Source organism: Melanostigma gelatinosum (genome assembly GCF_949748355.1).
Source record: "Melanostigma gelatinosum genome assembly, chromosome: 14".
NCBI classification, from domain to species: Eukaryota; Metazoa; Chordata; class Actinopteri; order Perciformes; family Zoarcidae; genus Melanostigma; species Melanostigma gelatinosum.
The window spans coordinates 19356887-19371064 of record NC_136647.1 but is presented as its reverse complement, the minus strand read 5'-3'; the positions used below and the strand labels follow the sequence as shown (position 1 = coordinate 19371064).

General features: G+C 45.1%; 2 protein-coding genes across 2 annotated transcripts; one reads left to right on the top strand and one right to left on the bottom strand.

The window, feature by feature from the left end:
- The first annotated feature begins 261 nt into the window (after positions 1-261).
- Positions 262-4245, top strand: rnft1 (ring finger protein, transmembrane 1). Its single transcript, XM_079283542.1, has 9 exons — positions 262-431; positions 979-1433; positions 1518-1594; positions 1673-1773; positions 2051-2204; positions 2327-2485; positions 2589-2654; positions 2731-2832; positions 3288-4245. Exons 1-9 carry the CDS (start codon positions 406-408, stop codon positions 3420-3422), a joined length of 1275 nt encoding a protein of 424 aa, XP_079139668.1. The 5' UTR covers positions 262-405; the 3' UTR covers positions 3423-4245.
- A 108-nt stretch (positions 4246-4353) lies between these two features.
- Positions 4354-13790, bottom strand: rps6kb1a (ribosomal protein S6 kinase b, polypeptide 1a). The gene is made up of 15 exons (XM_079283462.1): positions 13624-13790; positions 12488-12531; positions 11804-11924; positions 10371-10439; positions 9693-9840; positions 9484-9541; positions 8750-8850; positions 8561-8651; positions 8364-8454; positions 8134-8241; positions 7959-8021; positions 7744-7821; positions 7547-7654; positions 6931-7043; positions 4354-6586 (listed from the first exon to the last, which is right to left on the bottom strand). The coding sequence occupies exons 1-15, from the start codon at positions 13693-13695 to the stop codon at positions 6349-6351; spliced, it is 1503 nt and encodes a 500-aa protein (XP_079139588.1). The 5' UTR covers positions 13696-13790; the 3' UTR covers positions 4354-6348.
- Between the last annotated feature and the right edge of the window lie 388 nt (positions 13791-14178).

The following is a 14178-nucleotide window of genomic DNA, read 5'->3' as shown; positions in this document are numbered from 1 at the left end:
TTTTCAGCAGTGCAGTTTAAATGCTTTCGGGCTTCAACATTTTTCAGACAGATAGTCTCCCATTTCTTAATTTTCAGCAATTTTTTCACAATTAATTTCATCTTTCAGCATTCCAACGCATTTTCAGCAGGAAATGCATTTTCTAGTTATTATAACGTTCGCGTGTCATTTGAAAATGTTCCAGTAGGTGGAGATATTGCAGCATTTTACATCCGATGCGCCGTAAAAAAATGCACAGAAGAAGTTTGCGACGTCTGCTGTCGTAAACAATGTCAAGATGTCTGAACGAGCAGCTTATGGTTTAGTCTGAAACACAACAGCTTAGTTTTGTTTTTTTATTTACTTTTGCTTGTGTTTAGTTTGGCGACTCGGACATTGTATTTAGATGGAGAACAATAACTTACCATGAAACTCCGCGTGCAGAATGACAGGTGAGCTGAAGCTTTTACCTCCGCCTGGCCTGATAGGAAACATCTGTTAGCTGCTAATGCTAACAGCAGCAGCCCAGTTCTCTGTGAAGGAGACGGCCAGTTTGTTAGTTGTCAATACTTTTGGGTTTATTGCCGGGAAATTAACGTTACTAATATAACCGACGTAAAGTTCAGTTTATGTTAATAATCGTTCGCTCTTAGTCTGGATGAGATGTTCCGGATGACTGCTTGACAATTTCACTTAGTTAGCTACTACTCGAAACACAAAATACTGTCTTGTACACTCTATTAATACTTCCGCAAACATAATACATATTCCTATGACCACAAGGTTACCTTAGTATTGACACATTAAAGACACTTTAACGTTTGTTTGCTGGGAGCCCTCTATTACAGTACGAGGTCCTGGTGCTCTACGGTCCTCATCGTAGATTAACTGACAACTGTGCGACTTCCATCAGTAACTATTGTACAACTTGTAAATGCAGATGATTGATGCTGGACACCACGTGACTGAGACTTTAAATGTTTATCTTTTATGTCAAAGGAGTGATTCCGGAAGAGCACTGAAACTGAGGGAGTCTCCTGCTGTAATGCAGCCTGATGCAAGTGAGCGAGGAGCTCATGCAGCGAATGGTTTATCCCTAACTCTGCAACCAGAACTTACCAGGACACCGGCCCCTGGTGCTGCGGCCGCCGCCAACCCAGACAGCGATGAGGTGCGGGTAACCATAACCAGCAAGCCTGGGGAGTCCAGTGGAGGCGCGTCCTCCAGGAGGTCCAGAGTTAACTCCCACAGCCACTCCCATTCTCACGGACACAATCGGATGCCACACCACTCGTATTCGGAGGCTGAGCTTGACCCGCCTGGCTCCGATGTGGACTCTGGAGAACCCAGCACCTCCTCCTTGTCTGAGCTTCGCTATCTCTTCCGCTGGCTTCAGAAGAGTCTTCCTTTCCTTGTCATTGTGTGTGCTAAACTAGTCATCCAACACGCTCTCGGTGAGTAGGAGTGAAGCAAAACACCGTGACTGCAACTGTGAACACAACACATCGTGTTATACTCTTTTCTCTCCATTTTACCAGGTCTAGCAGTCGGGGTTGGCCTCTTCACAACTTTTCTATTTGTGAATAAACACATTCAAGCTCAAGTCTTTCTTCAGGTAAGAGGAGAACACATTCCTTTTGCGAGTTATCGCTGTTAGCTTCCTGAACCATGTTCTTTGACTGTTTCTCCTCAGGATCGTCACTCAAAGCTGCAGTGTGTGTGGCTGCTACTGTTCCTGATCTCTTCCACCCTCCTGCTTTACTACACCTTCCTCACCGAGACCCTCTACTATTGGTATGAGTTCATGCGTCACCTCACCTCAGTTACCCAGAACAACGAGCCTGTGGCTATTTCCTGCAACCAATTACGTGTTCTTAGAATATAATCTCAATCAGTCTGTGTGTACAGTGAGTAGGCAGCCAGAACACACTGTGGTCATTTCTTTATACTCCGGGTGACTTTACTACAGCTCCCTCATCCAGCAGGACTTTGTTCACCTGTACTGCAGTTTAGTAAACAGCTAACCCTGGCAGGAACGTGCCATTTAACCTGAATGTCTTCCTCCTTCCAGCCTCATCCTCCTCAGCCCAACCATTGAGCCGCTGGGTTTCTGGGAGGTTCTCTGGGCAGTCGGCATCACCAACTTCACAATTAAGTTTCTTTTTATGGGGATTAAGTGCCTTATTCTGCTGCTGCCATCCTCACTGGTGACACACAGAACCCAGGTGAGAGTGGGCGGGTTTCTCCTTTGGATTATTGGATAAGAAAAACAAATATCACTCTCGTGTTACGTATGTCTTGGCAGTGCAGGTTGAGTCGCTCTTATTTTGTGTTTAAATGTCTCCAGGGGCGGTGGGTGATGCTGAGTGAGGAGCTGGGTCAGGTCCACCAGGCCACAACGCCGGTCCCACTTTGGTTCCGCTACCTGGTCACGTACCAGGAGGTTGACGGCACCCCTGGACTCACGCTGGGGGTCCTGCTGGCTTTGTTCTACCTCATACTGAAGGTGTGATCAGTCAAACAAGCAGCAATAGATCTTTGTATTATTGTTAAAAACTAAAAAAAAATTATATATAAATTTCTATTTGAGTTATTTTTCTCTTTTTCAGATTTTAGAATTGTACGGACAATGGACGTCTTTACTGAAAACCGTGAGGATATTGGTGAAGGGCGAGGTTGGTGGTAAACAAGTTCTTTCATAAATGGTCACGTTCAGTCACCAGCTGTTTGAAGGTGTTCTTTGTTTCTCAGCATACAGGCTCAGCAGCCACCAGGAGTCAGTGCAGCGAGGCTGGAGACGTCTGTCCCATCTGTCAGGCAGAGTACAGGGAGCCTCGGGTTCTACTCTGTCAGGTAAAACCAAACCAGTGTGCCCCGCAGGGCTTTGTAATCAGTGTACACGGCGTATTTGTAATGTGCCGTGTGGGCATCAATAGATTTAGATCCCTCAGGAGTCTGTCGCTCACATCCCTGCTCCTTTAATTACATTATCAAGCTTAATCACAGCATACAGCAGTCGTGGAAATCAATCGCTTTGGATCGCAACTTAACAATGAATTGAGCAGTATTACGTGAGAAAATCTGTAATATAAAAGATATTTTTTTAAATCTGACTTTTTCACCCCTGCAATTGCTTTTCTCTCTTATTTGCTTGTGTAATAATAACCTGTGTTTTTCTTTATATATAATTGTATGTATCTGACCCGTTGTTTTCGTGATTCAGACGAACTGAAGTGCATCACTTGTGTAGCTCTCGTCATGTATGGTAAGTGCAGGACACGCTGACATGTTGTTTTTCTGCCGTGCAGCACATATTCTGTGACGAATGCATCGCTCTGTGGTTTAACCGGGAGAAGAGCTGCCCTCTCTGCCGCACCGTGATCACAGAGAAGGTTTACAAGTGGAGGGACGGAGCCACATCTCCACACCTGCAGATTTATTGATCGCTGCGGGGCTTTAGGGTGCCGGGCATTGGTATTAGCTTGTATTTAATGTGATTTTCTGTGGCTGTCAACCCTCCACTGACAAGTAATGTTGTACACACTGTTTCATGAATCTGAGGGCAGTGCCCCCTGCATCGAACCTACTGTGGGCATTTTTCTGGCTTATTTACCAAAACACCACTACGAAAGTATATTATTGCCATGGCCTCAAGTGATTTTAAGTTGTTTTTCCTTTTGTGTTGTGTTGGCTTTATTCACCTTTAATCTTGATTTCCTGATTGGGCAGCAAATTGTTGTACTTCCACAGTTTCCTCTACTTGTAAATACGGGAACATCAGAGAATATATATTAAAGTATTTTAAACAGATTTTTCCTCCATCACATGTGTGAACAAACATCACACAAACCCTCTTATCCAGTGTTTCTTGCATTTTTTTTGGGAGTGACTTATTTGTAATCAACGGTTCAAGATGGCTTGCTGAATTATGCTTTAGCTGCGTCTTTAAGCTTGAGCCGGACTGCAAAGGCTTCCAGGAAGCTCAGTACACAGTAACAGCTGGTCCAGTAGTGACCGGACCTTTGCCAGCACGCTGAAGAATAACTATGTGACGGACAAACAGTTTGGCTTTTGGTTACTATTTCCTTTCGTCTGATAAGGATGCAACTGAGCGTGTGAGACTAATTCACACATTATTTTTCTACAGAGGTGACATGGCCTCGCTTTTGTAAAAACCAAAGACTGGGAGAAACATCTATTTTATTATGTACAAAATCATTTCACTGTTATTTGTATCCATTTAGAGGCAAACTACCCGAATAAAGATCTACCATTTGAATGTTTGTGGCTCTTTTTATGACGCAAACTGAGATTCACTTATTTGCAGAGTCGTTAAACCTTCAAGTCATAATCGGACACAAGGTTTTGAAGAGCTTCCATCAGTTTAATCCCCAAGACGTCCTAATCTGCTGCTGATCAGACCCATTTATGTTTGACTTCATCATATACATGATGCATATACACATCCCCCATCTGAAAGGGCAGATCTATGGGTAACAAAGCAACAGGAATCATGTTTAACACCCCTTCTAGTCAGAGACTGTTTCTCACCTGAAGTAAGCGTGATAAGATGTTCCTCAAACAACTCAGTGTGGAAGATACTCGACTGTACCTGAACAGAAGAAAAGTATCGCCCTCTAATAGACCACACACACATGGAGAAATGATGGCCCTTTGTTTTTGCATCAGATTTCCCCACAATAACGCTTTAAGCACTGCAAAAGACAAACTGAAGTTCAAGTTTTCAGCAAGGAAAGTGTTAGATATTTAAATGTTTTCGGAAAGTCCCCCTTCAATATGATACTAAGCCACACAATAAATACTGTAGGTCATTTCGGTAACGGTCCTTAATTATGGAATAAAAAAAGACGCTGTAAGACTTCTGTGGAAATGAAACCATACTCTACATGCTTATTATTATGGCAAAATAAGTCTCAGATGAGAATACCAAATCAAATAAACCGTTCTACTGCCTGACCTCAATAATACTACACAATAAATACATAGTTTGCATAGTGTGAACAATACAGTGGAAACACATTGGCACTTCAAATAAATATTGGAACAAATTAACAAAAAGGTTAAGCGGAGTAAAAAGTGGAGTGATTGGTCTTAAAACACAATTGTTGCACCGGAATGGTAGAAGAAGAACTCTCACAGATCCGTATTAGACCCTTTGCTGAGCTACACTCTAAATAACAAACGAGCTCAGAGCATCACTGTGGGAAACAAAGTCACTTTGATCAAATCGGACATGACGACATTTGAACCTTGTAGTTCTTGAATCAGACCAGCGGCTCACTCCACCGGCTGTTCGTTTGCTTACCAGCAAAAGAGAAATCATTTGGTTGGTTGAAACAGTGCTTTTGGTCAATTCATCAAACACTCAGTGTTTGGATAGCGACAAACATCAGGGAGCCATTCAAACCGAAGCTCATCTTCATCCATTACATTTGCAGTTATCATTGAGCGTGGTCGGTTTTAGGGTGTGAACATTTGAATGGCTTGACTCCAGAGGCTCGTTTAGCAGCTTCACATCACATGAACAGGTCAAACAGGGTGTAACCCTACCACGAGAGCCACGCACACTGCCTGGATCAATGCAGTGCGGTGGCATCAGTTGGGCTGTGTGTATTTTGGGTGGACCTGTTGACAAGACAGTGGCAATGGGACTGCGTGTACAGATGAGTGAAAAATAATGCTGCAGGGGAAGCAGCGCAGGAGGTTGACGCAAAATAAAAGGCATACAGAGTCGGTTTACATTCAACAGAAAGAAACTGAGCATTGCGTCGGGACAGGACACACTCCAGTCAGACGAAGTAAAGCAGTATTGATTGTGGTGGAAGTGCTGCTGAAAGTTCACTTCTGTGTTTTTATAGCTGCTTTGCCGTAATGTTTCGCTCCGCCTACTCCTCACCACACGCAGTGACAAAGGCAATGAGGCATATTGAGGGTGAACTAAACGCCCGTAACCAAACTCTCTCACTGTGATGAGGCAATGAGTCGTTAATGCTAGAATCAACATTCACCAGACTTGAGGATAAAAGAGCACCAGTAGATCATATGGTAATGCCAGGAGAGTACACCAGGCTGGCATTACCCAGCCAACAACAAGCGAGTCAACTTTCATTGAAGAGCACCTCTCTCACACAACTTCCCCACGACTCTCATATCTACTTCACTGCTGATTATCTGCGTCAGGCCGAGGTGGCCAGGCTGAGTCAGGAGGGATGGGAAGGCGCTGCTGGAAGAGCTGGTGATCGGCACTGACAGTGTCAGTCAATTCAAAAAAAAAAAGATTCTATTATTAGTCTCTTTGAAAGCAAGGAGGAATTAGAAGAGTCCTAATGTTCGTAGGCGAGCCGAGCGTCATAGGTTCATCCGTAGATGTTCTGGCCGCTTGGAGTTCATGGGGTAGGCCTGCTTCTTGTAGGGCCCCGCATTGATGCCTGAAGGGTGCCTGATGGGAAGCGGCGCAGAGGCCTCGGAGCCACCGGCACTCGTGTCCATTTGCTCCGCTGCCGACACCTCCATGGGCTGCTCCACAGTGCGGCCAGTCGCCGTGGGTCCCCGGGGCCAGCAGTCCCCTCCTACAAACGTCCCCGGGCTGTGGAAGGCGGATACGTGAGACACTATTGCCTGCGAGGCACCAGCCCGTATTTTTAACGTCACAGTGCAAATCATACGTGTCAGTGAGAAAACACACCTAGAAAGAATATGGAGGCTAAAGGCAGATTGCTCTTTAACTCCCAGCTGAGGAATGATTTCAATAGAATTATTGTTCAAATAGTTAGCAGGCATTCAGACGGAAGTTTATCAATTTCTTTATCTGACTGACGAGCAATCCTCTAATTAAACCCAAGATTAACACAACTGACCCAGACTTATTCCTGTTCTGAAAATATCAGATGGACTTAAATGGAAGCCGAGACATAATAAACTTGCCGTTACCTCACAGGTGTTCTTGGGCTTCCTGGGAACTTCCGTGGTGAGCGCACCTTTGGCTCAAAAGAGAACTTCTCTTTGAGGTTTTCCAGCACAGACGGGGCTACGTATGTGAAACCCTGGAGGGGGGGGGGGGGGGGGGGGGGGACAGAGAGAGAGGTCTGAGTCCACCTCTTCAAAGAGCATCTTTCCAAAAACAACCCACAGCTGATGATGAGCAATGAAACGCTGAGTAAACCATATCATGCAATGTGGTGGAACAGTGAGGTAAGCTTCCAGGAAAGCCAACAGGACTACACCAGCTGGGATGCATTAACTGGTTCTCGTAAGACCCACTGAGGAAATGAAAAACACTCGGTTTGTGCGTTTGTTTGCAGACAACACAGAAATAGCAAAGTGCAAGAGTAAACGAACGCCACGGTGTTCTAATTGAAAACGTTGCTTGAAATGCTCAATCCCAAATCAGCATCGAGTCATGTGTTATCTTCGTACGTCACATCGTGGATTATTCCTGATATCATTTGTTGCAAGTTCCCGAAAAATGCTGGAAACTCCAGAAAGTGAGACAAAGTAGACAGAAAAGGTCCAGTGTGTGCCGGGAGGCGCAGCACCAGTGACCCACCAGGAAGGCCTGATTGGCACTCTCGCTGAGCGTGGAGTCGTCGGGGCTGTCCACTGGAGTCTGGCTGGTGAACTTGGAGTCAAACTGGCTGACGTCATCAGCCGATTGCTGCAAGAAAATAGCAAGTCGGGTTATCATCTATCAGGGACATAATACTGGTCACGTTGCTGCGTTAAAAAAACCCAAAAGAAACTTACCAGGTACGGTTTAAATGGAGGCTCTACTTTGCGAGCGAGGAGGTCATCCCAGTTTATATGACGGAAGAATGGGTGGGCCTTTGGAAAAACAACAGCAGCAGCAGGCTTTATTACTTCATGACTACTACAAGGTTCTCCAAGAAGAGTTGTTGTGTTAAGGCCCAGATCAATACGTCAACACACTGCATGCATACTACTGTGACGGATGTATTTACCTGGACCTCAGCAGCATCTCCTGGTCCGGCCCCGAGTCGCAACGAGGCATTTCGTTTCAGCAGCTGAAAGACAAACGTTTGGAGATTCGGGTTTTTTTCCTGCCGCTCCAAATGTTTGCACAGAGACAACAGGTCCAGAGAAGCACGAGGCAGGAGGAAGGCTAACACAGCTCACCTTTTTCAGGAGGTCCCTGGCTTCTTGTGTGAGGTAAGGCGGAAGGCTGAGTTTGCATTTCAAGATTTTGTCAATGGTCTTCTTTCGGTTTTCACCGGTGAACGGCGGCTATGAACAAGTAGTCGGACCGAAACGGTTAGCCATCGTAGCAAATGCTTCCTACATGAACGACATTCACAGTTTGACTTTCTTTGGCAATGCGACTCCGGGGTTGATCACTGTGCACTTACTGCTCCTGTCAGCATGTCATACATGAGAGCTCCCAGACTCCACCAGTCCACCGCTCGGTTGTGTCCGCTCCTCATCAGGATCTCTGGAGCCCTGAGGACGGAGAAGGGAACGACCACGATGACTCAGCAGAATGCGGCTGAATGTGGCTGAATGTGCATAGCTCTGCAATAATGACTCTCCACAATCTGGGACATACATGTACTCGATGGTGCCACAGAAGGTGTGGGTCACCGTTCCGTCGTGGATGGACTCTTTGCAAAGACCGAAGTCTGTCAGCTTCACGTGTCCTAGAAGGAAACGGTACCAACGTGAGAACACGAGAGGAACTACCCAGAAGAAAGAATACCTTTCTCTTTCTCGTCAGAGAGCCTTCAGGTCAGCGTACCGTTGTCGTTGAGCATGATGTTCTCGGGCTTCAGGTCTCGGTAGATGATGCCTTTCTGGTGCAGGTGACCCATTGCCATCGAGATCTCAGCCAGGTAGAAACTGTCAACAGAAGCAGGTCACACATCGTCTATAAATGTTCTGCGTGCTACTCGGTGATCTGCAATTTGTGTTCAACTACACACCCCTATTGGTTCAGCAGCGTGGTTCGTGTAATCACCGTTTTCCTCTACAGACTGTTTATTTCTAAAAACAGGAGAGCAGATACTGTGAGCGGTTAGTCCCTGTTCCAAGTGACCGTCGCACCGCCTCAGAAACGGTGTCACATATCTGCCTGTTCTTACTAGACGGAATGCTTAAAATCCTCCAAACGAGTTTGCTAGCATTAGACAGAGACAACAGATCACACCCAGATCTAATCTGGCCTGCACGTCGTGAGTCAGCAATAAAAGACCTTGCGGAGACAACTGGCAGCACAGGGGGTTTGTTAAGATGCCCACCCTGTTGCCATCTGGAAATGGGTTTATATTGTAAACAATATGGGAACAAACAGTGAGTGGAAAGGGGGATGTAAAGATTCAACAGGATTTAGATTTGACGTGTATGAACAAAACATCCTGAAACAGGAACATTACTCCCTTTCACCAACAGAAACGCAGTTCATCAGTCAGCTAACGGCTAATGTTGTCCCAGATGGTTCAGGCTGTGGTACCAGTGACGGACGAGTTCACTCACCATGCTGTGTCCTCCATGAAGATGCCCTCTCTCTCCAGTTGCATAAACAGCTCCCCTCCTGCAGTCACCACATACAAAGTCAGTCATATTTACCCACAGTGGAACTGGAGACGCACATTTTCATCCAACACTCATGAAATGTTTAAAAACATGTGCATGTAGGGGTGCGTGCTGTACGGCGTTTGTTGATCGGGCCACACGGTGCTCACCGCTCAGATACTCCAGGATGAGGTACAACTTCCCCCCGGTCTGGAAGGCATAGATGAGGTCCACAATGAAAGGATGCTTCACCTCCTCTAGAATGTTCCTCTCGGCTTTGGTGTGAGCAGTGTCCTTTGCATTACGCACAATCATGGCCTGGCAGGAGACAAAACGGCGAGTCAGGGTGTGGAACTGTGAGTAATAACTTTAACCCCGTCAGCTAGTGTCAAAGCTTCAACATCTGCTGCAGAGGCAGAGCAAGAATCACGCACCGGGCTGGGAGCGACAGTCAAGTCTCATTGAGCCAATAAACACAGTCATTATCCCAAAGAAAACCCACAAGCTTCGGGGAATATGAGCTGGCTTCTCAAGCAAAGTCTGGCAACAGCGCCGTGTCAGCTGCAGAGAGGAGGTCGAGCGCAGCAGATCTGAGGTTTCATGTGAAACAGCCTCCACCAGGACGTGACCAGAGACGCACAGTGACACACAGCATAATGTGAAGCTGAGTATCTAATGTGCTCATTCCCCATAGATGTAGGCCACTTGTCTTTGCTTACTTATGGATTAGATAATGCAGATGCTATTCCTCTCCCACTACTCTCTATAGGGGGCAGGTTGGTGGAGAATATTCTCACTGAACAATATGAAAACCTTCAGCCAAACCTGAGACAGGCCCATTCACTCACCTTCTTCAAAACCTTCATGGCGAATATCTTCCCGGAGGTGGAACCTGAAACCTTCCGAACTTGAAACACCTGTAAAAATAGTACATCACATCAATACACAGACATGTCTGCAGCTTTCACCAAGTTAAATTTAAGACATTTTTAAATACAAAATAGATTACAATCTATATCGTATCACATTCCTTCAGTACTTCCCAGCAGTTCATAATTCCTGATGATAAAACGAATTTAACCGATGTGACAGGGACCTGGATAAGCAGCAGAAAAGGGGACGGATGTATTAACCTCATAGAAAATGAAGTTCATTTAAGTTTTGGGCAAAAATCGACACCTATATTAACTCATAATGAGAAAGTTAATGGCGCTTGCAGTAGTGACGGTGCTCGCTGTAGGTCTGATGGTGCCGACTGAATCATGCCCAATTTACTGTTACAACAATCATGCTTTAGTTTCATGGTGTCTTAACTTCTCCCGACAGCACACAACCAGATACAACAACCTGCTAGAACTCACATTACTGCCTACAGCTGCAGGACAAAAGTGGCTTTTGAAGATATAATTGAAGATTTTTCCATATGTTCTGAGGCCTTTTTTGCTGTTTGTATGACTATGGCTTGAAAAAGACACTTTTTCGTGGTGGGGCGATTCAGAGAAATGATTAGGGACAAACGGAAACTGACATGAGGTTCATACGCCGCTACTGTGCATGTTGTTTCTTCATTCGACTGTGATTGATTCGTTATTCTTCTCTTATTCTGACGAACGTGGGACCAGGGACAGCTCAGGTTTTGCGTGAGACAGCTAATAGTCTTTCAGGAATAAGTTTTAAGACCAAGGAACTTCCCATCTTTGCCACAATATACACTGTAACTACACAAGAACATCAAAACAAATGACAGCGTGTTTCAAAAAATGAGAAATTCCCAGGGGGTTACACTTCTTTACTGTGATGCGAGTAAAGAAGGAGGTGGTTCTGGGACGCCGGGCCTGACATTTAAAAGGTGCCACAGTCTGAACACACTGTAATACATGTTTGGGGAGTGTTGATAAACAGCAGTGACCATGAACTAAGTGATGAGATTTCCAGCCACAAAAAAAGTCCCCCACCCCAAAGGAATTTCAAGACAATTACAAAACCCTCCCCCATGTACTGGCAACGAGATGGCAAGTCCCAAGCCAAAAAGGCAAATGACAAAGTGGTATTTTCTAAACTTTTCTACGACATGATATGAAAAGGTCCATACAGTGCCCAGTGAGAACTAAACACCCAACTCTACAGCCCTGCATTCAATGCTTTAGTTTCCAACCTAAGTGTAGAATATTTGGTTCAAACCTTTGAAATGTCAAGTCATCGTACATCACAAAGAGTCAGAATGGAGGAAGAGTCAAATTCATATTTGTCCATTTTCATGCCAGACGATCAGAAGCCTCACCTTTCCATAGCCACCTTTTCCCAAAACTTTCAGCAGCTCAAAGCATTCAGGCCTGATCTGCTCTTTTCCTTTGTTAACGATGTTCTCTGAAATTTCAAACTTCTCACAGTCATCCATGTTACTGGCAAAACAAAAACAAAATGAAGAAAATCTTATTTGAAACATTCACGTAACATTGTGTTTACAATTTCAAACACAGCAGTAGTATCAACGTGGGTATCAAGCATTTGGCCTAAACATAGATTCACACTCGTGCAGTGAGCCATAATTGGATTATTAGCCTTAAGAGAACTTATCCAAGAGTATATCAATTATAACTGGGTCTATTTGGATGGGTGACAAATTAAAGGAAACTTGTGCAGTTGTTTCTTAAAGGGCCTGTGGGGGGGGGGGGGGCAGACTATGCCAACAAGCACGGAAGATGTTCTGGAGGCTTGTGATGGTTACAATCACACCGTGTGTTAGTTTTCCCTTTAAATTGTCACCCACCTCGAATTTCTTGACAGTCGGCTTACGTTTCGTTCGTACTTATACTGTAAAAACATCAACACGGAAAGTATCAAAGCACTAAAAGTTTTTTACAACCCCTTGAGGATAGTTTCCAGTCATCCAAATAAAAATATGATGACGTTGTTTCCCCTTTAGGGAGCCAGTGAATTAACGTCATGGTTTAGTTGTACTTACAAGTCAAAGCCACTGCACTGGTCCATGTACTCACTGAGCTGGCCCTGCAAACGAGACGCAGGAGAGAAGAATCTCAGCATACAGGAATGCGAGGGAGGTCATTAAGCAGCCATCCTGAGCTTACACGTTGATATAGTATGGACGGTACATTATTTTTTACTTGTAGTGTTAAGCAGTTTATTTCCTCAACAAATACAAAGTGTATTCGCTTAATGTTAACAGGTAACGTTACGGCTGACTCAAGCATCACCGGGCTGCTTAAATAGTCACACACCTTCTCCTTAACATTTACCAGCAGAAGACCCATGTTTGTTGTAGCCAATAGCTAATGAAACCAATGTTAGCAACGCTATGTGATGCAACTCTTAACTCTACGTTAAGTCAGTGGTGGGAACGCTAGCAAGCAGTGTATTGATGTTAGTTAACGTTACACCTACGGTCCGGCTAGCATTGGTAGGATTTCAGCCTGTTGTTGCTGTGAGGTCATTTACATCCCACTTATTTATATTCTTAATGTAACGTTAATGGTTAAAACATACACGTGGTATGCATGTAGCTAATTAACCTACGCTGTTATGTAGCTACATCTCTACAACAGACGAATACCGCCGCAGCGCGTAAGCCGCTAACTCCATTGTCGGACATTAATTAGCTACGCCAGGTGAACTGTAACGCTACGTTATAGATAACTCGTGTTTCGTTAGTTTTCGGGCTTGCGTTATTCATGGCGTCATTATCCATTTCCCCTCGACAAGACATTGCTGTCATAGTGGCGTCTGTGCCTTCACCGGGTTCACGTCATGTGCGCTTCAGCGGTGGTTACCTCAACATGTGCCGTGGAACACAACTTGTCCCCCGTCAACACTTCTAATCACGCGGATGGACTAGACCGGGACGGTGATGAAAATTAACTGTGGTCGGCCATCATCTTATATACAGAAAATGCAATGGAATTTGTACTAAACACAGTTTAATGGGGCACTGCTAGGTTCCGAGGGAAAGGGGTCAACGAGGACATGTCCGCTGACGGATACCTGCCTGGTCAACGATGTTAGCAACGCAGGCCTCGGAGCTGCTAAGTGCGAGCTAACTGGCTAACAGCGGCGGCATTAGCCTCAACGTTAACGTAAACTCACCCCGTCCTCGAGGTCGTCGTCAGAGACATTCTCATCCGGTTGATCCAAATCGATGTCGAAAACCCCGGCCATGTCCACGGCTCTTCACTCGGCGTTTAGTCAGAAAACACAGTCCCACTCTCCCGCCTCATGGGAGAGCCATCACAGTAACAACCGGCTACAGCGGAAAGCATGGGCTAGCATCCAGCTAACCAAAACAAGACACGCACCGGGCAGCAGGGAAAGCCTCTAGTGTCGGCCACCGGCACTACCCGGCTCAGGCTGGCTCCGAGACAAATTAGTGAAGAAGTGACAACTTGCAATATTAACAGAGGCCTTAACCTCACTCAGAAAAGTAGATACATTATTCCAGAGCAAGTCGAATGAAATTGGCTCAGTGGTTGAATACAATTATGTACCGTTAATTAGGTCAGAATTTAAGGTACTTTCTACTTCTTCTACTCAACTACATTTCTGAGGGAGACATTGTCATTTTGACTTAAATATAGTTATTTGACAGCTTTATTTTACGAATCAAATATTGTTGCATTATAGACATATTACATATCCAAAATA

Bases quoted from the DNA above. Each gene is read 5' to 3' on its own strand.
- rnft1 (XM_079283542.1), top strand. From the start codon at position 406: ATGAAACTCCGCGTGCAGAATGACAG. The intron at 1,434-1,517 runs GTGAGTAGGAGT...CCATTTTACCAG, and splicing joins AGTCATCCAACACGCTCTCG to GTCTAGCAGTCGGGGTTGGC. The intron at 2,486-2,588 runs GTGTGATCAGTC...TCTCTTTTTCAG, and splicing joins TGTTCTACCTCATACTGAAG to ATTTTAGAATTGTACGGACA.
- rps6kb1a (XM_079283462.1), bottom strand. From the start codon at position 13,695: ATGGCCGGGGTTTTCGACATCGATTTGGATCAACCGGATGAGAATGTC. The intron at 11,925-12,487 runs GTAAGTACAACT...TTGTTTTGCCAG, and splicing joins CAGTGCAGTGGCTTTGACTT to TAACATGGATGACTGTGAGA. The intron at 9,841-10,370 runs GTGAGTGAATGG...GTCTCCTGCCAG, and splicing joins CCATGAAGGTTTTGAAGAAG to GCCATGATTGTGCGTAATGC.